General features: G+C 49.8%; 1 protein-coding gene across 2 annotated transcripts in view; it reads right to left on the bottom strand.

The window, feature by feature from the left end:
• Positions 1–3,696: 3,696 nt before the first annotated feature.
• CHAT (choline O-acetyltransferase) overlaps positions 3,697–21,719 on the bottom strand; it is a gene marked incomplete at both ends in the record, with an annotated part of 46,780 nt that continues 28,757 nt past the window's right edge. For both annotated transcript variants that reach the window (XM_079900253.1, XM_079900254.1), the window contains 7 exons: positions 3,697–3,966; positions 5,699–5,836; positions 10,725–10,787; positions 10,923–11,064; positions 14,017–14,139; positions 16,731–16,859; positions 17,806–17,906. In XM_079900253.1, coding sequence (XP_079756379.1) covers positions 3,697–3,966; positions 5,699–5,836; positions 10,725–10,787; positions 10,923–11,064; positions 14,017–14,139; positions 16,731–16,859; positions 17,806–17,906 — 966 coding nt within the window. The remainder of the gene's footprint in view (positions 3,967–5,698; positions 5,837–10,724; positions 10,788–10,922; positions 11,065–14,016; positions 14,140–16,730; positions 16,860–17,805; positions 17,907–21,719) is intronic.

Here is a 21,719-nt window from a genome sequence, read left to right on the forward strand (position 1 = left end):
AATGGCTACCTCTCAGGACCTTCAGAGACAACAAGGAGGGGGTGGCATTATTTTGCATGTTGGGGGTTGGCTTGCCTGTTGGTACTCTTCTCTGTCACCTATATCTTGTTATTTTGGGGCCACGTGTGATATATGTGATCAATAAGAGCAAACTCACATTACTTTCCTCCTGTTCCTTCCTATCCCCCCCCATTGCTCCCGGAATATTCTTAGCCATTGTCTTTTTGGATAATGCTTTTCTGCATCCCAGTCACACAAATTCATACACTTTAAGGTTCGATTTGGGCTTCTATTTGAAGGAAGCTCAGTTCTGGTTCTGTGGATCCTTGGGGCTGTGGAGGGGATGTTGCAGCTGGGAATATACCTGTGCAGGCTGCAGGAACCTCTGTGCACATGTACCTGTGAGCCTGCAGGAAGGCTGTTAAGTTTTTACATCACTTTGAAGTTTTCGAACAGTGACCATCTTCTGTCATCTTGCTACAACCCTGGAAATGGGTAGTGCTGATATCAACATCCCCATTTTACAGGTGAGGGAACTGAGGGCTAGAGAGGTGAAAGTGACATCCCCAAAGTCACTCTGTCTCTAACAGCAAGCTAGAGACAGACCTGGGGCTCCAGTTTAGGCATCCCACCTCTGAGCTTGATGCTTTTCCCTCCACTTCATTCTGCTTATGCGTGTTCGTGCAGGCTTGAGTGGAAACACCCATCTCTACACCCAGGTTTCTGCCAACCTGATCACAAACATCCCATGAAGCCTCTCTGACCCTCACCCCCACCCCATGGTGGCATGCCACACACTAGGAGAGACTAAGTTCCTTCTCCCCTTTTCTCTCCCAACCCCTGTCTTTTAGACAGCTGCCACTGCTGCTGTCAGACCTCAGAGGCGAATGAATTGTTGACCCAGCTCACAGAATTTACTACAGGATTTTTATAGCATTTCTGGGTAGAAACAATAGCCAACACCATCTTTCTTGGCATTACATTTTATTGAATACAGACTTACAGTCTTTAAATTATTTGAATATAGTGCTTTCAATATACAGTTCTTTAGTCATACATATATTTCTTTAGAGCACAAAACTGTAACCTAAAATTGAAAGGCTATAAATACACATGTACATATCGCCATAAATCTAGAACTATTTTATAAAAATAGAACTCAAATATCAACTTTATATATTTTGAAACTTAGCAATATTGTAAGGTGGCCACATACATTTTTATTATGCATCACTGTCCCCCAAATGTCTGTCTCCAAGTTTCATTTTCCATCCCTTTGGGGACACTTGGAACAGTCTCCTTTACCAGGGTCCCCACAGAGATGCCCATGGCCATGGCTCAGCATTGCCTTTACATAAGGCTCAGTGCACCCACCAGTTCTTGGAGGGGGAAGACCAGCTTCCAGCCCCTTCCTCAGAGGGAGGAGGTGTTCCCTCCAGCCAAATGTCTGCCATCCACACATGGTTGATATCCGAATATACAGAGACAGGTTCCTTTCCCTATGCTCAGAGAACGGCAGATATGAGTTTGGTTCTGTCAAATCAGTGTAGAAAGGTTGAAACAAACATCACTTGAACAATACCTGCTGGGGTAACATCATCCTGACAGCAGGCACCAGTGCCCACCTGCTTGTGGAAAGCCCTTTACACACGTGCTATACAATCCTGACAACCTCACAAGGCCGGGACACTCTTTTCCCCATTTGATGTTGGAGGCAATTGAGTCTCTGGGCTTTTAAGTTTCTTGGCCAAGGTCAGTGGGTCTGCCTGATCCCCCAAACCAGAGTTCTCTGCCTGCCCAGAAATCCATGGAGAGAAACCAGAAGAGAACTCGGATCTTCACCGTGGTCATTTGATGAGAACAGATAAGTGGCTTTGGGTCAACCTACAGCAGGTGGACAGCAGTTCCCCAAACATTCCCAGAACTCTTGGGCTGCACCTTTCCAGGGGGAGCAGGAAGGTGGACGTGTGAGGGAAGGAGCATGGACCTGTAGACCAATAATTCTGAAGGGCAGTGCCAGAATCTCCCAGATCATCCAATAGAAATCTGCAATCTAAAACCAGGGGTTTAAGGAACTCACTACATTGGGCTGTTTGTGTTACAAAGAGCCCAGTAAAAGTTAAAATGCCCATCCCATCTCAGCCCTGCCGGCTTCCATACAGGTCAAAGTGCAGAGAGGTGGCGCAGTGGTCTGAAGAAGGGACACGTGCAGGGTCCCTGGGCCAGTGTGGAGGGCTCAGAGTGATACAGAGCAGGATGGGCAGGGGCAGGGAGGCTCTTCCAGAAAACCCCGCAGGGAGCATGGCAGAACTCAGTGTGATGGGAGCCCAGTTCTGCACCTCCTCTGGACAGAGGCAGGCTGCCTCAGCTTTTTGCAGTTTTGATTTTTCTGGTTGCTTTCCCATAAAAGTATGCCCCAGCAGAAAGTGCCTCTCACATCTCCTCCACGATCACAGCCTCCCCAGACAATCTCACCTCGGCTCTGTGGACTGTCTGCCCCTCTGTCAGGGCTGGCTCTTCATGTGGCCATTCCCTTCTCCCAACCCCTCTCTCTGCCAGCTGTGCCCTCAGCCCCCAGGCCAGTGGAGAGCCCTGCTCTGGGCTCCTCCACACGAGTTTTTAGGCAGAATCCCTAGATAACATCCTCCACATAAAGGAGCCCAGCTGTCCAAGGGTGCCCTGCTTAGGCCGCTGAGATCTGAAATTAACGTCACAGTGGTTTTCTTAAAAGCCTCTCTTAAGAATGAACAGAACAAAACAAATAAACAACAGCAGCAGAAAACCCCCGAAGCATCCCTCTCTCCTCTAAGAGACAGATCACCTATCAGGGCATGTTTCTTGTGAAGGCGGGTGGGAATGCAACCAGAAAAAATGCAAGTGGCAGGATCCCTGGGGAAGTGGTCCCTGCCACGTCCCCGGGGAAAGCAGGGAGCAGCAGCTACTCCAGGGCAACGGTAGACCATTTCTTTTCCCTTTTAGACTAGCTGGACCAGATTTTCTGAACTCAATGGAAGGCTGCTTCCGGGAGGCAAAAGGAGAAATGTGTCTGCAGGCCCAGATCATTATATTTTAAATTAACTTGTGCTCTGTGTGTGTGTGTGTGTGTGTGTGTGTGTGTGTATGTGTGTATGTCGGGGGGTGGGTTAGTGCTTACAGGCCTGTGTGTCTCGGGGCAGGTCATTCTGAATGCCGTGATCAGACTGCTTTGAATCTGAAAACAAAGCCCCCTACTCCTCCCAAAAAGACACAAGGTAATGACCTGGAGTTAGCCTCTTCCTTTGTGGTTCATTTGGGTACATTGCACATAATAAGGTGACTCTTTCGTTGGGCAGAAACATCACCTGGACACGCTAGGTCCTGCTGGGAAGCAAACCAATATTAAGCTTCCATGGCCATGGAGGGAAGTCAGTGGTGCCTTCCCCATCTCGCCCAGGCCACCTCTGGGCCAGGCTGGCTTTATATCCCAGTGCGCAGGCCTGAGGGCACCTTGATCAATGATGACGATTCCCATGCATCATGAGGGACGCTTTCCTCCTAACACTCCAGCTTTGTGTGATGCCTCAGTGTGGGCTGTGTGTTGGGTCCATAGTTACAGGGGAACTACAGAAAGCTGGGGCAAGGGTTGGGACAGGGGTTCGGCAGGGTCTGGCAGCTGCAGAATGCTGGGTTTGAGGAGGTGAAACCTAGTGGCAGCAGTTAAGGTTGGTGCCCCTGGCTGGGCCTTGTTACTTTTTCCTTTGTCACCAGTGGCTTGCCCGTGGCACACGGTGGCCGACTGCAGAGGCCTCTCATTTCAATGAGGCTTTCTTCCACAGCTTTTGCAAACTTGGTTGAAGAGGTCTCTTTGCAGCCATGGAAGCTGGAGATGCAGAAAAGGATGCTCTCTGGCTGGGGGTTGTAGCAGGCGCCGTAGCCATTAGGTACCACAGGACCATAGCAGCAAAACATCCCCATGGTGGTGGGCACCTGGAGGAGAGGACAGGTCAGAAGCTGCTTGTTCTGAAAGTCTGCTATAAAGCATGGCGTTCCAACAACCCGGGGGCCTCGATGGGATATTTGCTTCTCTTTGACTATTTTCCACCTGGGTGTTTGACTGAATTAACCCCATCAACTGATTGCTTCATCATGGATGGCCACAGCCAGAGTCGTCGAAACAAACCCATCTAACTGCATGAAATCAGAAGAAGAAGGGCCGTAAGGTCCTCCCTGGTGTGAAATCTGCTCTACTTGTGAAGTCAGAAGCTCCCAGAGTGACCTGGTGCTGGGTCTCAGCCGAGTCTCTCCTTCACCTGGGGGCTGTTTGAATCACCGAGGCAATCAGAGCAATTTACTAAATGGTACCCTGGTGGCACCCAACAGTTAGATGGCTTCCCAGAGGGAGTAATTTATGAACTGGAGGAAATCTGGCTCGTCTTCTCTGTCGATTTTTCCCACATCCTTAATTACTGTCAGTATTGCCTGGCTGGTCTGATTTTCTCCCCACAGCCTGGCCACGCACAATTACCCGGCACTGGGCGTTTCAGAGCTGGCCACCGACTGGGGTGTTAGTTATGTACCTGACATGTTTTGAATTCAGAGGGCAGAGATTTTGTAATTTGGATCACAAACCAAGGAAGTGTTTCTGAAGGCATTCAAGCCATACATGTTCATTCCAGTTGGAAAAATGAGTCACCACACCCTAAATTAATTTTATTAGCTGGCTTTAGAGGGAAAATAGAGCACATTCTTGAGCAGGTGCAGGGTGGGGTTTGCTTTAAACCCACAGGCTCTGTGTGCTCGAGCCTTCAGAAATGACACTGGCCATTTTAATGGGGCAGAACCAACCATTAGTCTTGCTAATAGAGTCACCTCATTGTCAGATAAATTTGCCGTGTAACAGCCGAAGGCCATAAAGCCGTTCCCAAGCACTTTTTGCCCATGGATGGTTTCCTGAAGAATTTATGTTGCTGTGTTCTGCCCTCGTTTATTCACGTCTGCAAGCTCACTGCCATAATGCCAAAATGAAATTACTGAGTGTGCTTTTATCCTCAAACACAACTTTATCAGCCCTTTTTATTGCCCGCGTCCAGCTTTTCGCAGATGAGGTGGAGTTTTAGTAAATTGACATTCGCGGGGGCGGGGGTGGGGGGAATAGGTAATTTCTCCCCTAAATGGCTGCCTCTCTCTAATGGATTGCATTCTGTTTTTGTGTCAGTGGTCCTCCAACAGAACAAGCCTGTAGCACTGGTTAGGAGATGCTGGGCCAGCAGTGGCCCCTTAGAATAATGGCTGTGACCTGTTTGGAGGACCCTGTCTGTGCCAGCCGCTAGGCTGGGCTTTCCACTGATATTGTCACATCTGGTTGAGCCAGGACCTTGCTGTGGGCCTGTCGGGCTTCAGAGCCTGTGGTCACCATGGTGGAACATCACGTCTCAGGCAACATTGGAAGGAGTAAGCCTAATGGTTAGGACACCAGAATGGGTGTTCTCCCATCCTGCTCACCTCTGCTAAGGTGGCATTCATGATTATGCCCATTTAGAAGGTGGGGAGACCTGTACTCTGAGCATTCAGGTCCTTCCGTTGAAGGCCACGCAGCTCACTGGGAGCAGAGCCAGGACTTGCCTGACTCTAAGCAGTGGGCTGTAGACACCGAGCTCTTTAGAGAGCCCACTGCTTCCACTAAGTGGCTTCTTGGGTGACGGCCGTGCTAGGGTTGTACCTGGCTGGTGGAGAGGATAAACCGGTTGCTCATCAGGTATGTTTCATCCGTGAACATCTCGGGCAGTTCCTTGCACACTTCCCGAGCCAGCTCCTGCAGCCCCAGCAGGTGGTTGTCAATGGCCATCCCCGTTATGGCCTGGGTAGTTGGGGACAAAGAACAGGACATGAGACATGGGCTCCCCCTCCTCCCCTCCTCTCTAGTCCGCAGTGCTAAAGGGGACTCTAACTGCTCTCGCCTACCCAGTACTTGCTGCAGACCACGTGTGTGGGTGACCGCCCAGGACCGACCACTGTACTACACGGTCTCTGCTCCTTGGGCCCTTGTGCATTTCTCCGTACACAGGATGAGCCAGAGCAGGTTGGGTTCTAACACGAGGATGCCTCCGTTAAAAGTCAGTGAGTCTGAGTCCTCCCAACAGCATGGTCCCTGCTGGCGTACACTGTGTATAACTACTCCGTGCTCTAAGTGGAAAGAGTGGGGTCGGCTGGGCCATCCCCAGTGCCTTCTCAGGTAGGGCAGGAATCCGGGCAGGAGCACGGGTGCTGGGCCCCATCCAAGCATGGAGAGGGGTGCCCCGGGCTATCACTGGACAGACTCTCACCACAACCAACACTTCATACTCCAGCAGGAGCCCAAGGAAAGAGGGGTAGAGAGCACTGAGGTCTGTTCCTGAGTCTTGGCTGCTGTTTCGTAGGCTCAGAATCAATTCAACTAAACTGGGTTCGTAATCTAAGAATAATTTTGAGACAGGAACTAGACAGCTTAGCAGAGGCTCAGCTCACATTTTCAAGGGTTTTTGGATGAAGAAAGGGTTTTCCTTTTTGTCACAGGTATTTGAACTCTTATCAAAGGATAAGAGAGGGACTTTCATGGTGGTCCAGTGGTTAAGACTTTGCCTTCCAATGCAGGGGGTGCGGGTTCAATCCCTGGTCGGGGAGCTAAGATCCCACATGCCTCGTGGCCAAAAAACCAAAACATAAAACAGAAGCAATATTGTAACTAATTCAATAAAGACTAAAAATAGTCCATATCAAAAAAATCTTTTAAAAAAAGGGCGGGTGAGAGAATAGCAGTGGAAGCAGTGGTAAGAGAATTTCTGTGTAGGAGGAGCCCAGGGGTGGTGGTGGTGTGGCTGGAAGTGTGGCAGTGAGGCCAGGGCACTCATTCTTCATACTCCCAGCTGGAGGCTGCATGCGTACCACGCACATGGGTTTTGCTTGGATTACATGCTTATCTGGGGCAATTCGGGGGGCTGATGGAGACATGGGGGCCACATCTGGTCTCTCGTATTAACCTCTGGATCAACAACAGGGTAATCGTGAGTAACTCTTGGGGGTTTCACAGTTACGTAAGATGGCCACTTAGCTGTTAACGCCCCACCTAGGAGGAAACCTCCCATCACAATGAACTTTGTTCAGGTTTACAAGTCACGTTTTGGAATTTGACAGCTGTTTTCTTTCAGTTGCCAATGAATGCATAAAGATGACTCAGAGGCCCCGGTCTCTCCAAATGCCCCTAATTATGGGCTGAAAAGACATGTTATGCAACCACCGCTCATTTTAGACGTGCCCCCTTAGGACAGAGGGGAAGAACTGTGAGACAGACCAGCTATGAAGTAGATGCACTTTTAATTTCTCTGGTTGCCTCTGTTTAATGACTGATTTGTGTAGATCTATCAAAGCAGCTATTCTGTGCAGCAGCCAATCCACCCCTGTTTTCACCATCTCTGAAGTCACTGTAGCAATTGGGGTTGATTTAACAGGTTGTTTGGATCAGAGCCATGAGTAGTAATGAGTAAAATGACTCAGCATTCAGTCTTTCGTTTCATTCAAGGGATCTTAATTGAGCACCTACTATGTGCCTGAGCAGCTGCTAGAGAACAAAGCAGTCACAGACTCAGCCTCACGGAGGCTGAGTGTGATGGGAGACAGATGTTAACCAACCATACAAATAAGCTTGTGATCATAAACCGAGTAAATGCCAGGAAGGAAAAGCATAAGGTGCTGTGAGAGTATGTGATAGCGAGTCTGGATCACATTTGCTCCTTTCCCTGGAGTTTCCTTTCTCCACTACCACTACCAAATATACTTGCCAGATATCTGGAGGTCTCCTGGCTTCCTTCCTCTGTCCCTTACCCTGCACGGCCAACCAGGTACCAGATTTACCTACAAAGCATCTTTATAGCTCTCCTCTTCCCATCCCTTGTCTCTTTTACTTTGTCGTTTTCACCAACTTAAAATAGTTAAAACAACAGAAGCCTATGGCAATGCTTTGGAAGATATTTTTCTAAATTTTTCATAAAAATTTAAATTATTATCAAAGTTGTATATTTATAGTTAAAAAAAAAACAACCAAGTAAGCCAAAGGCTTATGTCACTTTGCCAGCACTGAGTCTCACTCCACAGAAGCAATACTTGGAACCCTTTTAGCGACTGACTTTCTTAGTTCTAAACAACATGCTTAGACTGCCGTTACTGCATTTTTCAGTTTTCTTATTATAGAAGATGAAACTTTGGTTCTTTTATATCCCCACTCCCCAAATACACTTCCACTCTCCTATGCTCCCAAATAGAGTTACATTTGAACTCCTTGTTGCTTGATCAATATTCAGTGTTTACATGGTTATAATTATACAGGTACTCACAGCTGAGTCCTGTAGTGTATTAGAATCAGATTTCCTTTCTTATTCAGTTTTTTGTTTTCCCTAGAAATGACAATTTGTAAATAATTAAACTATCATTTTCCCACTTGCTTACCTTTCTATGTATCTGTAACTAATTGATTCCTAAACCCTTAGCTCGAAGTGTAAAACTTCCCTTAGTGCATTAAAATGTATCAGATAATTTATCAATTTAATTTCTCCTTTCACTTCTTGCTTCTCTGTGGACCATCTGTTCTCTGGGTCTGATGAACAGCTGTCAACATGGGATCTCCCTTTACTCTCATCCTCTTTCTCTACCTCTTTCTTGTGTTGAATCTTCTGATGTTTGAGCTTATGACTTTCCTTTTCGTGCTTTATTCTCTTACATTAGTGGTCTATATCCTCCAATAGTTTTACAAGAAAGAGAGCTTAATAAGTAAAAATTTTAAGACCTTATCTGTATAAAATGTCTTTATTCTAGCTTCAAATTTGATAGTTTAGCTGGGTATAGAATATGCATTAAAAATCATTTTCCCTCAGAATCTGAAGGTATTGTTTCAGTATCTTCCATCTTCCAGTGATGTTAAGCCCAATTATGTTTTTATTCCTATCTTTGTATTTGATTTTTTTCCTCTCAGACTTTTTTTTTTTTCATACCAAGGAAATTGGACAACACTAAGGTCAAAGGAGGAATTGAGGGGCTAACTGCTTCTCACATAGATCATCAGCGAATCCTCTTCTTTTCAGTCCCACGTGCACTCCTACTTTTGGTGGAGCCTCCAACACCTGAGCCGTTCTGAGGTTCTGCAGTGCACTTCACTGGGCTCCTGGGTCTCCCTTACTGTTTGCTTGCGTTTTAGCTTTCTCTGGTCTGCTAAGTCAGATGCCATCTGTTCTGCTTTCCAGCTCTGAAACTTTGTTGTCACCTCCTTTCCCATTCTCTTTGCTCTAGTGTATTTATGGCTTTAAAAAACCCCTTTGCTGATGTTTTTGAGGGTCTTAGAGGGAGTGACAGTAAACCCTTGTGTTCAGTTCACCGTGTTTGATCAGAAGTTTGTGTCTTCCTCTTCAACACCCCCTGCCCCTGCTCTACATCAGTCCTTTTACCAGCTCTCCCTAAAAATTATCTAGGTCCCTAATTCTATCTCTTGGCAGACCACCCTACGCTCCAACCAGTCCTTCTACCTGGTCACCAGGGTAAGCTTTGTGACAGGGAAATCCAGCATCACGAGCTTTCCTGCTTTTCTGTCCTTTGCAAGCTGCACATACGGAACTACTTGCTTTCCCTCCAATAGGTCTTATTCTCTCAAGACTCTTTGCCATTGCACATGCTGTTCCCTTCTGGGGCCATCCTTCCCTTCTATACCCACCTGACAAGCACTTCTTCATGCTTCAAGTCTCATATTAAGCACCACTTCCTCTGAAAAGTCTTCCTGGCTTTCCCAAGCAGGAGAAGGAGCTTGCTACTTCATGTTCTCTGCTACTTCCTGAAGCATGTAAGACCTCTTCTCCCAACTACACGGTACACTCCCCAAGCATAGGGCTTCATTTCTTATTTCCTAGTACCCAGGGCCTTGCCTGGCATAAAGTGGGAAAACAAAGGCTACCCACTGAACACACGACAGCGAGCTTGATTTTCCCCAAACAGAACAAACACTTAACTATTCCGATGAATCAGGGACCTAGCAACTGAATTACAGAAAAGCCTACATTGGCTAGTTCTAAAACCCAGATATGTGTTGTGCTTGCTTTCGAGTATATAGAGTGAAATCAGTCAACTCCGTTTCAGAGATTATATGATCCTTCAGAGACTGTATCAGAATGATTTGCAATTAATACATGGATCACCAGCCCAAGTAGTAGCTTATTCTCTGTTTGTATGCAAATGATGGCTTTGCAGTGCTAGAAAATATATTATTTCCCTAAACTAGGGAAACATTTCCCTTACAATTTCGATTTCACCGTTAACTTTCAGCAAATATATTTTTTTAATTCACAGGCAGTATAAATAAATACATGGAGAATAAGAAGACAAAAGCAGTCCTGAGTGGGAATAAATACCGCCTCACCTGAGATTGTGCCAAGTGTGCAAACCACCACACATCTGACTCTCTTGTGTAAATTGTAAAGTGCTATACATGTTGGTGTTATTATTATTGTTGTTGTTTCAAAGACCATTCATTGCATTCTTGTAAAATCTGTGTAAAAACCAGGAGTGGTGTGTTACCCAGGTTCTAAAAATAAGGAAGAGGAGGCTCTGAGAGGTGAGGTGCTCTCACCAAGTCGCTGCACAGGTGGTGGCCTGGCTGTCACCCAGAGCCCATGCCGAGGCCCCAGCACTGGGCACAGCCCACAGTCCTGAGCTGAGGCGAGGTCACTCACCATGACTGTGTACTCGGTCTGGGCTCGGATGGCATCCTTCAGGAGCAGTAGCTTCTCTGAATCCTGTAAATGGACCAGAGACACAGCGCATGGGGCTTTAAGAGGGTGCTCAGCGGCAGACAAGCTAAAGGAGCTGGTTGTCTCGGGGCCGAGAGGACAGGCGGTCCCCCTGAGACTCCTCGGGCCAGCAGGACTTACCGGCACGGTGGCCGTGTGGTCAGTGATGGTTTTCACGAAACGCAGCACCTCCAGAGTGGCTGATCGAATGTTGTCCACCCGTCCCTCGCGGAACCGACGGATGGACGCGCTCTCGTAGGTGGGCACGAGTCTCCTGTGGAGCCTGCACAGGATGAAGGAGGAATGGCAGACGGTGCTGCCTTCTCAGGGAGTCATAAATGCTGAAATAGCCTTGGCTGCCCTTACTTTTACAATCCTGCCTTCGCTCTGCACAGTATTTCATTTTAACGCTAATAGAATTCTGGAGGAGATTCCCCAAAGATGAATGTCGGGGAGCCTCGGATACGAAGAGCTGAGCACACTTTCCTGCGTGGGTGATATTGTGTGGATATAAAATAAGGAAGACGTGACTGGTAGTTTTTTTAAAGTCCCAGTCTGGTGGGAAACCTAGAGTTTTCTGCGAGATCCAATTAGTGTTTGATTAATAGCACAGCATGGACTAATTCATCATTCGCACTCTTGAGGGAATCCTGTTTTATTTAGAAACAATTCAAGCATGATCTATGGATGGAGGCAGGGAGGGGGCCTTAGTGGCCGTGGGTGTCAGCTGCTGCAGAGGCTCACCGTCCAGGGGCAGCAGGGCTTCCAAACAGACCCATGGGCACAAGGGCTGTGCCTCTCCTCCCTCACGTCTGTGACCAGAAGAGCAGTGGCCGCTGTCCCGACCAGCCAGAGCAAGTCTCTTCCCCTTGCACACCAGGCTGGCACACGCCCTTCTCACCAGTCAGGAAAGTTGTTGGTGTTGGGGTCAGGGAGGGGAAAGACACAGAACTCAGAGAGGGGCAGTGACACCCCGAAGTCACACAGCAGGCTGGGGCCCTGTATCTTGGCCTTCTCAGGGCACGTCTCTCCCACCCTGGGTGAGCTCCAGGAGGAGGGAAGGCAGAGTCTGGTTTGGCACAGTGCTTGGCACTGTATGGCTTGCCAAGCGAACGACACTTTCTGTACACTTATGTCTCATTTCCCCAAGACTCTGGCAGGGAGCTCACTTCCTGTATCTCTCTAGCCCCTGGGGGCAAATGCCACGCCGAGCACAGAAGTAGACGCCACCACTGGCTGGTCGCGATCAACCCCAATTTAGGTAGCTTCCAGGTTTCTGCTGAATGTAGGAGCAGATTAAAAACTGTCTGTTTTGTTACAGCTGAAACTCTGAAGAATGCATTCCACGGGCAGCAGGTCGTATTTTGCCTGTTCAATGAGCCCGGGAGCCTCTGGCCACATCTATTCCTGGCCATGTCCAGTGACAGCAAAGATCCCTGGAGGGTGGAGTTGGGAGGCTCTATGCAGTGTCCACCAGCCCCTCTGGGCTTTGGATCTGAAGCTCTGAAGTGCTTGCCAGGGGGCACCAGGGCAGCAGTGTCCCCAGTTATGGCACCAGCAGAACACTGACCTCGTGGCCCATTTTAGCCACATACCATCTGAGTATCAGAACGGCACTGATTGCAGTTCCAGAGGCCAGGTCCTGCCGGTGAGGTCTCCATGTCCTGGTGACGAGCACAGTCCTTGTGTGGGGTGACGTCAGCCTGACAGATGACAGAGTGGCTGCACTCCCTTCCCCCTGAGTCACAGCCCCCTGCATGGGACACTGGGCTCTGGGATGCCGCCTGCTCGTTAGTGACACCTCCTTGCCCTGGCTTTCTCCAAGGTCGCTTTATGCCTCCCCGGCTGCAAACCGAAGGCAGGTTCTGGTGGGGGCATAGTGCTATTTACTGCCCGTGCCAGTTTATGAGCTATAGCTTCTGGGGCGCTGAAACCAACAGGGGCCAGCCCTGTCTTGAGGAAGATCTATTTTGCATTTTACTTTTCGCCTCCTATAAAAGACCAGTTAGGCTCCCAACCCTGCCTTCAACCCTTACCTCCCTACGCTGCATCCCTTCCCCAACACACAGCTACCATTATAGAGATTTTTCTAAACCACACACCTCACTGTGCCACCCTGGGCTAAAACTCCTGCAGTGTCTTCTCATGTCTGTGACAGTCCCTGATGCCTACTCTGTCCCAGGTGTGCAAGATACCCAGAACATTATGCCTGGGGGAGACAGTCTAGAAAACAAAGTCAGCAAATCAATGAATAAGGGAGTCCACATGAATAACGACTGCCATGAAGGAAAAAGCACAATGTGCTGTGACAGAGAACTGGGTGGCAAGGAGCCCCGAGGTGGCCTCTGAGGGCTGACACCTGGGCTGAGACCTGAGCGGTGGGAAGGAGCTGGTACGTGAAGAGCAGTGGTGATGGGTGGGTGGGCAGAGGCAGAGCCAGAGCAAAGATCTGCAGGCGGAAGAGAGCTTGGGGCAGGGCCCCAGGGAAGGCTGGTTCACAGGGAGCCCTTCAGGGAGCTGGACTTTGTTCTAAGCATGAAGGGAAACATGGTAGGTGATAAAGACTGACTTGCATATTTCAAAGTTCATGCTTCATGAAGACAAGATTAGAGGGGACAAGAGTGGAAGCAGAGACCCCCCCGGGGCATGCTACAGTTGACCAAGCACTAGATGATGGGGGCTTCGGAGGGGCCGATGGCAGTGGAGGTGAAGGGAAGAGGATGGAGCGTAGACATTTGGAGGAGAATTGACATGGGAAGGAGGGGAATGAGAGACAGAGAAAAATCAAGCCCCAAATCTTTGACTTGACCCCCTTTCCGGGGTGGGCAGGGTGGGGATGCTAGTTCTGTTTCCTTATCAAGGCCAGGAAAGGTGGAGAGGAACAGGTCACAAATATACAGGGACCCAGGTGGGCTGGGTGAGATCAGCAGGAGAAGCAGCCTCCCTACCTGACGTCCTCATCACCTGCCTGGCCCTTGTGAGTTCTGCGTTCCTTCCCCGTGAGCTCTGTGCCCCTGGGCCATCGCTCACCAGCTCCTTGACTGCAATATCCTTCTTTTCATTTCTGAGGTTGGACTCACACTTTGAAACCCAGTTAGGTGACACCTCCTTCCATGCAGGCTGCCCTGATCATACCCCCATCCTCTAGGCCCACAGAAAGTCATCTCTCCCTCCAAGATGATTCTAGACTCTAGAGTAGCTTGTCAGTCAGCCCACCTTAGCAGGCTGTACTTACCTATAGAAGGCCAGCTGGAGGGCCACCTGAATAAAGGCATCGGGGCTGCATTTCTGCTGCTTAATGAATGTTTTCCCATAGTCATCAAATTTGTAAACGGTGAAGTCGAGATTCTTTACTATTCTGTGGAAGAAAAAGAAAAGATGCATTCATCGCATGCAAGATAGAATGCACTCACCACAGGGTCTAAAGAAGTTTCTCGATCCTGGTCTACATCCCAGCATGCTAGATATCCAGTGCACTGTCAGAGACAGGCCTTGAGGTTTGGAAGTGCAGAAGGCATGCCAAGCAGGGTGACTCTGAGCTAAAGGTGAGGCTTGGCTGGGTAGTGGCCCTGCTCTGGGGGTAGGGGAGGTGGGCCTGGCTGCAGGCAAGGACGTGGAAGCATGAGGGACATTTGCATGGGCAGGGAGAACACTGCCCACAAACAAAGTCCTAAATTGCCCACAGAAGAAAGCCTGAAAGAGGCCATGCGTTCGATCTGTTTGGGAAGGTGTGCCTGGCATCCCCATGGACTCTGGGCATCCCGGCCATCCTGCCAGACCTGCAAATCCCCTATATCCAGGGAAAAGCCCATTTCTCTGATGGCTGCAAGCAGCATCTCCTCACTGAGACTCGTCCCTGTCGTGCTATGGAAGAAAGGCCTGGAGCCTGGCCGCTGGTCACGGTCACCACAGCAAAAGCTGCTCATCTGGGCTTTGCTGGTGACTGAAAACCCATTTTACCCAGAAAGGGCTGCTGAGCCTCCCCTGACATGCGTAGGTCTTTGCTGCTCACGAATCATTGTCAGAGCAGCAGGAAGAGTCCCTGAGTCCACACTGAGACCTTCCAGCGCCGGTCTCCCCCAACGCCCACCCTCACATATTGACCAGTCTCCTCCTTCATAATGAGTCTGGGGTCCGGGCTGACTGCTGCCTGAAGCAACATCCAGCAAGGTCCTCGCCACCCATCCACCAGCCGCACGTGTGTGTGCGCGCGCGCAGAGCCCTAGGTGGGCAGCCCTGACCCTCCTCCCACACTCCCTCAGGATTTTCTGTTCCCTGCCTGCTTTGCCTTGAATTATCCCTCCAGCCATGTGAGCTCAGCTCTCGGTGGGCCATGCCAGGCTCCGGGGACCCATCAGGACTCGGAGAGGGCCCAGTGCTCATGGGAACTCACTGCTCAGTCGGGACTGTTGACCCACCGTCCCCCAACAGGCTGAGCTTACAGTCACCACAGACACCTGGGAACCTCTTGTCCAAGCCCTGGCCATCAGACCCTACCTGCCTTCCATGGCAGCTCAAGACCCCCCTCAGCTCCTGCTGCTTCCCCACCCACAGGCCTCTCTTGGCTTTTCTGGTCCTCCAGAAAGGGAAGCTGGGGGTCTCGGGACCGCGTGACTCCTGCTTGAATCCCTGAAAGTAAAGGGGCTCCTTCCCCGGCCCAGGGTTCACCAGCCCACCAGTTCACTCTCCTAACAGCCTGTGTGTCCCAAGAACAGCCCCGTAGGGTTGAGATACGAGCACAGCTTTACAGATGAACACCTGAGGCCTCTCCTCCTCCCCGTGGAAAGCCATTCAACCTCCCCAGCAGCTCACTGTGGGCTCATCCTCGCCATCCCTCGGCCTCTGAGCCCGGCCACGTTCTGTCCTGCTCACCTGTGCTATTCCCACAGTCTCCTCACTGGCTCCCCGAAACCCATGCACAAAATCCTCCAGGGGCTCCTCACTGCTACAGGACAGCTTCCAGTGCCCATAACCTAAGGACATGAAGTTCTTCACAATGTGACCCTGACTTCCCTTTATTATTGCCCCAACTCTGGCCATTCTCTCACTTGCTGGCCTCCAAACCAGCCTGATCTCTTATGAACCTAACTCTCCCCCAGCTGCTTGTACCACGAACTCCTAGTCATCCTTCAAGGCCCAACTCTGTAAAGCCCTCCCTCAGCATCCTGGCAGAACCCAGCTCCCGTGTCCTCTGTGTGTTCAGGTTCGAATGCCTCTCTCTGGTTTTGGTGCTCATTGCATCTGATATTTTTGTGTTGGGGGTCCACTTCCTCCACTAAAATATGGAGGGCAGGCCCCGTGGCACATTGACCTCTGTGTCCCCAGAGCCCTACCAGAGGCCTGGCACACACCAGAGCTCTACACGTGTTTGATGCATGAATGAATGTAAGAATGAATCAATGTACTCATGCTCACTTATTGAATGAGGGAATGAACAACCAAAGTCCAGCCCGTGGCTCCCAGCACACCTTGCCACTGTCAGCGAGGGCTCACATCCATCCCTGGCCCTCCTGCCTAGGTCCCATTAGGGCCAGCATGGCCCTTGGGAAAAAAGGCCCCTTGTCAAGTTGCAGTGTAAATTCAAGCAAATTGAAATAGCTTGGATTCAAATGACTTATTCAAACCAGTTGTTTATGACTCCCCCGAAAGCAGAGGATGATTTCCCCGCCTTGACTCTGCTCAGTCAGGTGAAACCTGCGGGGAAAAAAATAGCTCCACGTTTGCATTTTATGGAAATGATGGATACTTCAGCAAGGTTATTTCCCCAAGAGTTATAACTCCCCTTCTGTTTGACTACATTTCCATGAGGGGGTGGGCGGAGGCAGGTGAGAGGAGGCAGAGTGGCTGGGGTCTTTGGAAGCTTCCAGGGTGCCTTGGTAGCTGGAGGGGCAGGGGCGTTGTAGGGTGACCCCCAGAGCATCACCCCCAAAGACCTGGGATTCTCCTTACTGTTGAAGTTTTTCTGCCGAGGAGGCTAAGAGGCCTTGAATTTCCGGAGAACATTTCCACCTCAGTCTCCTGGGTGCTGGGAGCTCTCTGACCGAGTCGGCTCGGACCATTCTCTTGCTGGTCTTCACCCTGCAGGACAAAGTGGTGACCTCCTGTGGCCTGCAAGCTGGGGGGCTGTGGGCAGCTTGTTTCTTTGTGCTGTAGTCATCTTAGCTGTTGGAGTTTGATTTGCCCCCCAAACCATGAAACAGATGAGCAGACTGAAGCTGAGAGAGGCCACCTAAATTAGTGAGTGGCAGAGCTAGGATTCCATCCGGTTCCACCTGACTCCAAAGCCCAGTATTCCTTTTCACGTTTTCCATTTGACCACGCTACACCACTAATCCTTAAAAAACACTCTGGGGTGGGGGTGGGGGGGCAAATGGAACAAGCAAATTGTGTTGTTCTGTTTATGAGGGCGGGTTTGGGTTTTCAGTGATCCTGAAGAGTTCCTGAATCATGGAAGAACTTATAGATTCAGGGAGAAGATCCTAGAAGGAGAGATGAGCAAAATTGTGAATGGAGGAAGGAACATGGTGTGTTTAAGGGACACAGAAGTACTCAGTCTGTGCAGGATGGGAGTTGGAGAGAGAGACCCAGCCCAAGGGAGAGGAAAGAGGTGCAGCTCAGAGACCTCCCCTCTGTGCTGGGTCAACAGCAGGCCCAGCCCTGACTCTGGACAAGCAAGACATCGACCTGGACTTCCCTGGACCAAAGCAGATGTTCCTTTAAAGCTGAGAATTCTTGGCCAAGCCTTGCCCTAACTGCCCCTAACCTGTTGCTCAGTCTGCCCCTAACCTGTCGCTCAGTCTGCCCCTAACCTGTCGCTCAGTCTGCCCCTTCTGTCCATGACCGATAGAGCCTATGATGCCTTGCTCAGGTTGGTTTTCAGATTCACCTTTTGCTAAGACACTTTCCGGACTAGTGCGGCCCCCCAGCGGCCGCCCACATTTTCCTTGGCCTAGCTTGGGGGCTGCTTGGCAGTCTGGCTTTGCCTCCTCTGGCTGCTCGGGAGGGGCCCTGCTCCCAGACTCACATGTGCTTGAGCAGATGCTCTGTGCATTGCACCAGGACGATGCCGTCGAAAGGGGAGTGTTCGCACACCACGCCACAGGTGCCGTCTCGTCCCACCACAAACTGCAATAGGAAAGAGAAGTGAGTGGACCTCTGGGACAGTCAATATTTCAAACCAGCACCTTGGCCCCAGCTCAGGAACCCCGCATTCTCCTTCTGCCCCCACCTCTCAGGGGGAAACTCTCCTCTAGGGACACCAAAGCACATCATTTCCTGAAAAGAACGCTGCATGCCATTGCCACGGCCTGAGAGTATGGGAGCCTCAAGACAGCTCTAAACTGTGTGACCTCCTTCCCAGAAATGCCCCAGGCAGTGAAGGTGGAGCCCAGAGCTCCCTGGCTCAAGCAGCCCAGCGATTCCTAAGAGCTCACGCCGAGGCTGTACACACTCTCCTCGGGTGCTGGGCAAGCTCCTTAGGCTCCTGTTAGCCCTGTTTCCCCTTCACGGTGCACATAAGGGCCACCATCCTGGTCTGCTTTGTGTGATTATGTGTCTGATGGACGCTGTGTGTTTGGCCACCCCTGATACTACTCCCAGGATCGCCCCATAGTAGGTGCTTCATAATTTTGTTAAATGAGTAACGAAAGATAATGATCCATTTTGGATGGTGTGCGGATTCCTAGGGAGAAATAAAATGTCCCTTGATGGGAGCGAAAGAAAGGTGAATGGAGGATGCCCCATTAACTGCCGCCTGGGCTTCAAGTCAGGGACCCTGATTCCAGCTCTGTGGCTGCCGCCTGCCAGCTGGGAGAGCTTTGACAAGACACTTCAACTCTCTGGCTTCAGTTTGCTCTCATTTAAAATGGATCCAATAAGGCCCAGTTCACCAGATCAATGTGAGGATTAGAGAAAGCATATGAAAGGCCCACGGGAACTGTGAAGATTACTTATGATTTTTATGACTGTACAAAGGCTGGATTTAGTTGACTTGGAAAAGGGACATACTCAGTATGTACAAAAGGACTAGGAGAAAATAACAAGAAGAATGAGATCTGATTCTTAAAGCATAACGTGAATAAAGTGGGGCTGCCTTGAGGTCCACCTCAGCACAGCATCACACTCAAGAAGTACTAGCCTGTCATCCATAAGCAAAACAAACCAACAAGCTATTGAAACCTTTATGAGACCTTCCAGGGAACTGTGGCACAGCACACCTCTGAGCTGTCTCCCTGTCTCCTCCAATCTCATAGCTGCCCGAACCTTTTCTCCCATTCTTCAAGCAAACACACTTCCCACAGAGTTTCTCTCAAGATTCATCCCTTGTAGGCTCTTTGCTCTCTCCCTTTGTGTCCCCTGCCTTTCTGTCCTGAGACTCACTCTTGAACCTTACAGTTCACATTCATGGAGCCTGTTTGGCTTCTCCGGCTCCCCTGATAATCTGTCCTGCCTGCAAAAAGAGCCCAGAGGTGGGCATGGTCATCCACGTGAGGCAGGAGGGGAGGGCTGTGCCCACTCACACATTAGTGCTTTTCTGTCCCTGTCGCTAAAAGAAAGGGAGGAAAATGGTATCTTTTAAAAACCACTACCAAGGCTTACTATATTTCAGGTCCTGTACATCCATTATATCATTTCAATCCCACAGCTGCTCCATGAAAGATTACAAGCCATTAGCACCACTGGTGGAGGCTAAGTAGCCAGCGCAGCAGGGAGAGAACTCAGCAGAAATAGCAGAATCAATATGCAAACCAATAAAAAGGCTAACCTGCAGAATGTAGGGTACAGAGAGGGAGAACAACGAGAGGCGGCCTAGAAATGCTTACCAGCGTGAGTGATGCTAAATCAAAACATAAAGATGGCCGCGTGCTACTTAATATGGTCATTGTGAAAGTGCGGGGGCTTTACAAATAAGGTTAGATACAGGATTGGCGTGCTGGGGTAAAAGAATGGGGGACGGGAATGAATGGCCCAATCTTCATCGTCATCTGTGTGAGTATTTTTCTCCAGGCCAAAGTGAATGTCTTGTTTCTGGGCTGATGTCACGTGAATGAAAAATATATAAACAGGGACTTCCCTGGTGGCGCAGTGGTTAAGAATCTGCCTGCCGATGTAGGGGAAACGGGTTCGAGCCCTGGTCCGGGAAGATCCCACATGCCGCGGAACAACTAAGCCCATGCGCCACAACTACAGAGCCTGCGCTCTAGAGCCCACGAGCCACAACTACTGAAGCCCGTGCGCCTACAGCCCGTGTTGTGCAACAAGTGAAGCCACTGCAATGAGAAGCCCACGCACCGCAACGAAGAGTAGCCCCTGCTCGCCACAACTAGAGAAAGCCCGCGTGCAGCAACGAAGACCCAACACAGCCAAAAATAAAAATAAATTTAAAAAGTATATATATATGAATGGTTTTGTTTCATTTTATGACTTCTCTTCTGTGGAGATGCTGGGCTACCCTACTCCTCAGGGATGAAGGGAGGTATATCGACATGGCCAGGTCAGGGTGACGGACAAGATGTCAGGGTGCCTGACATCTTCAGGCATCAGACATGATTCTTTTTTTTTTTAAATTGGAGTATAGTTGCTTTACAATATTTTGTTAGTTCCTGCTGTACAGAGAAGTGAATCAGCTACATGTATACCGATAGCCCCTCTTTTTTGGATTTCCTTCCCATTTAGGTCACCACAGAGCACTGAGTAGAGTTTCCTGTGCTGTATGGTGGGTTTTCATTAGTTATCTGTTGTTGTTGTTTTTTTTTTGTGGTACGCGGGCCTCTCACTGTTGTGGCCTCTCCCATTGCGGAGCACAGGCTCCGGACGCGCAGGCTCAGTGGCCATGGCTCACGGGCCCAGCCGCTCCGCGGCATGTGGGATCTTCCCGGTCCGGGGCACGAACCCGTGTCCCCTGCATCAGCAGGCGGACTCCCAACCACTGTGCCACCAGGGAAGCCCTAGTTATCTGTTTTATACATAGTAGTGTATATATGTCAATCCCAATCTCCCAATTCATCCCACCCTCCCTTTCCCTCCCTTGGTGTCCATATGTTTGTTCTCTACGTGTGGGTCTCTATTTCTGCTTTGCAGATAGGTTCATCTGTACCATTTTTCTAGATTCCACATATATGCATTAATATACGATATTTGTTTTTTTCTTTCTGACCTACTTCACTTTGTACGACAGTCTCTAGGTCTATCCACGTCTCTACAAATGACCCAACTTTGTTTCTTTTTATGGCTGAGTAATATTTCATTGTATATATCAGTGGTCCCCAACCTTCTTGGGACTGGTTTCGTGGAAGACATTTTTTCCATGGACTGGGGGGAGAGGGGGATGGTTCAGGCGGTAATGGGAGCGAGGGGGAGCCACAGATGAAGCTTTGCTAGCTCCCCCGCCGCTCGCCTCCTGCTGTGCAGCCCGATTCTTAACAGGCCGCAGCCTGACACGGGTCCATGGCCCAACACCCTAGATGATATATGTGCCACATCTTCTTTATCCATTCATCTGTTGATAGACATTTAGGTTGCTTCCATGTTCTGGCTACTGTAAATAGTGCTGCAGTGAACATTGGGGTACATGTGTCTTTTTGAATTATGGTTTTCTCAGGGTATATGCCCAGTAGTGGGATTGCTGGATCATAAGGTAGTTCTATTTTTAGTTTTATTTATTTATTTATTGTTTTGCGGTACACGGACCTCTCACTGTTGTGGCCTCTCCCGTTGCGGAGCACAGGCTCCGGATGCGCAGGCTCAGCGGCCATGGCTCACGGGCCCAGCCGCTCCGCGGCATGTGGGATCTTCCCAGACCGGGGCACGAACCCGTGTCCCCTGCATTGGCAGGCAGACTCTCAACCACTGCGCCACAAGGGAAGCCCTATTTTTAGTCTTTTAAGGAACCTCCATACTGTTCTCCATAGTGTCTGTATCAATTTACATTCCCACCAA

The sequence above is a fragment of the Stenella coeruleoalba genome (assembly GCF_951394435.1).
Source record: "Stenella coeruleoalba genome assembly, chromosome: 16".
NCBI lineage: Eukaryota > Metazoa > Chordata > Mammalia > Artiodactyla > Delphinidae > Stenella > Stenella coeruleoalba.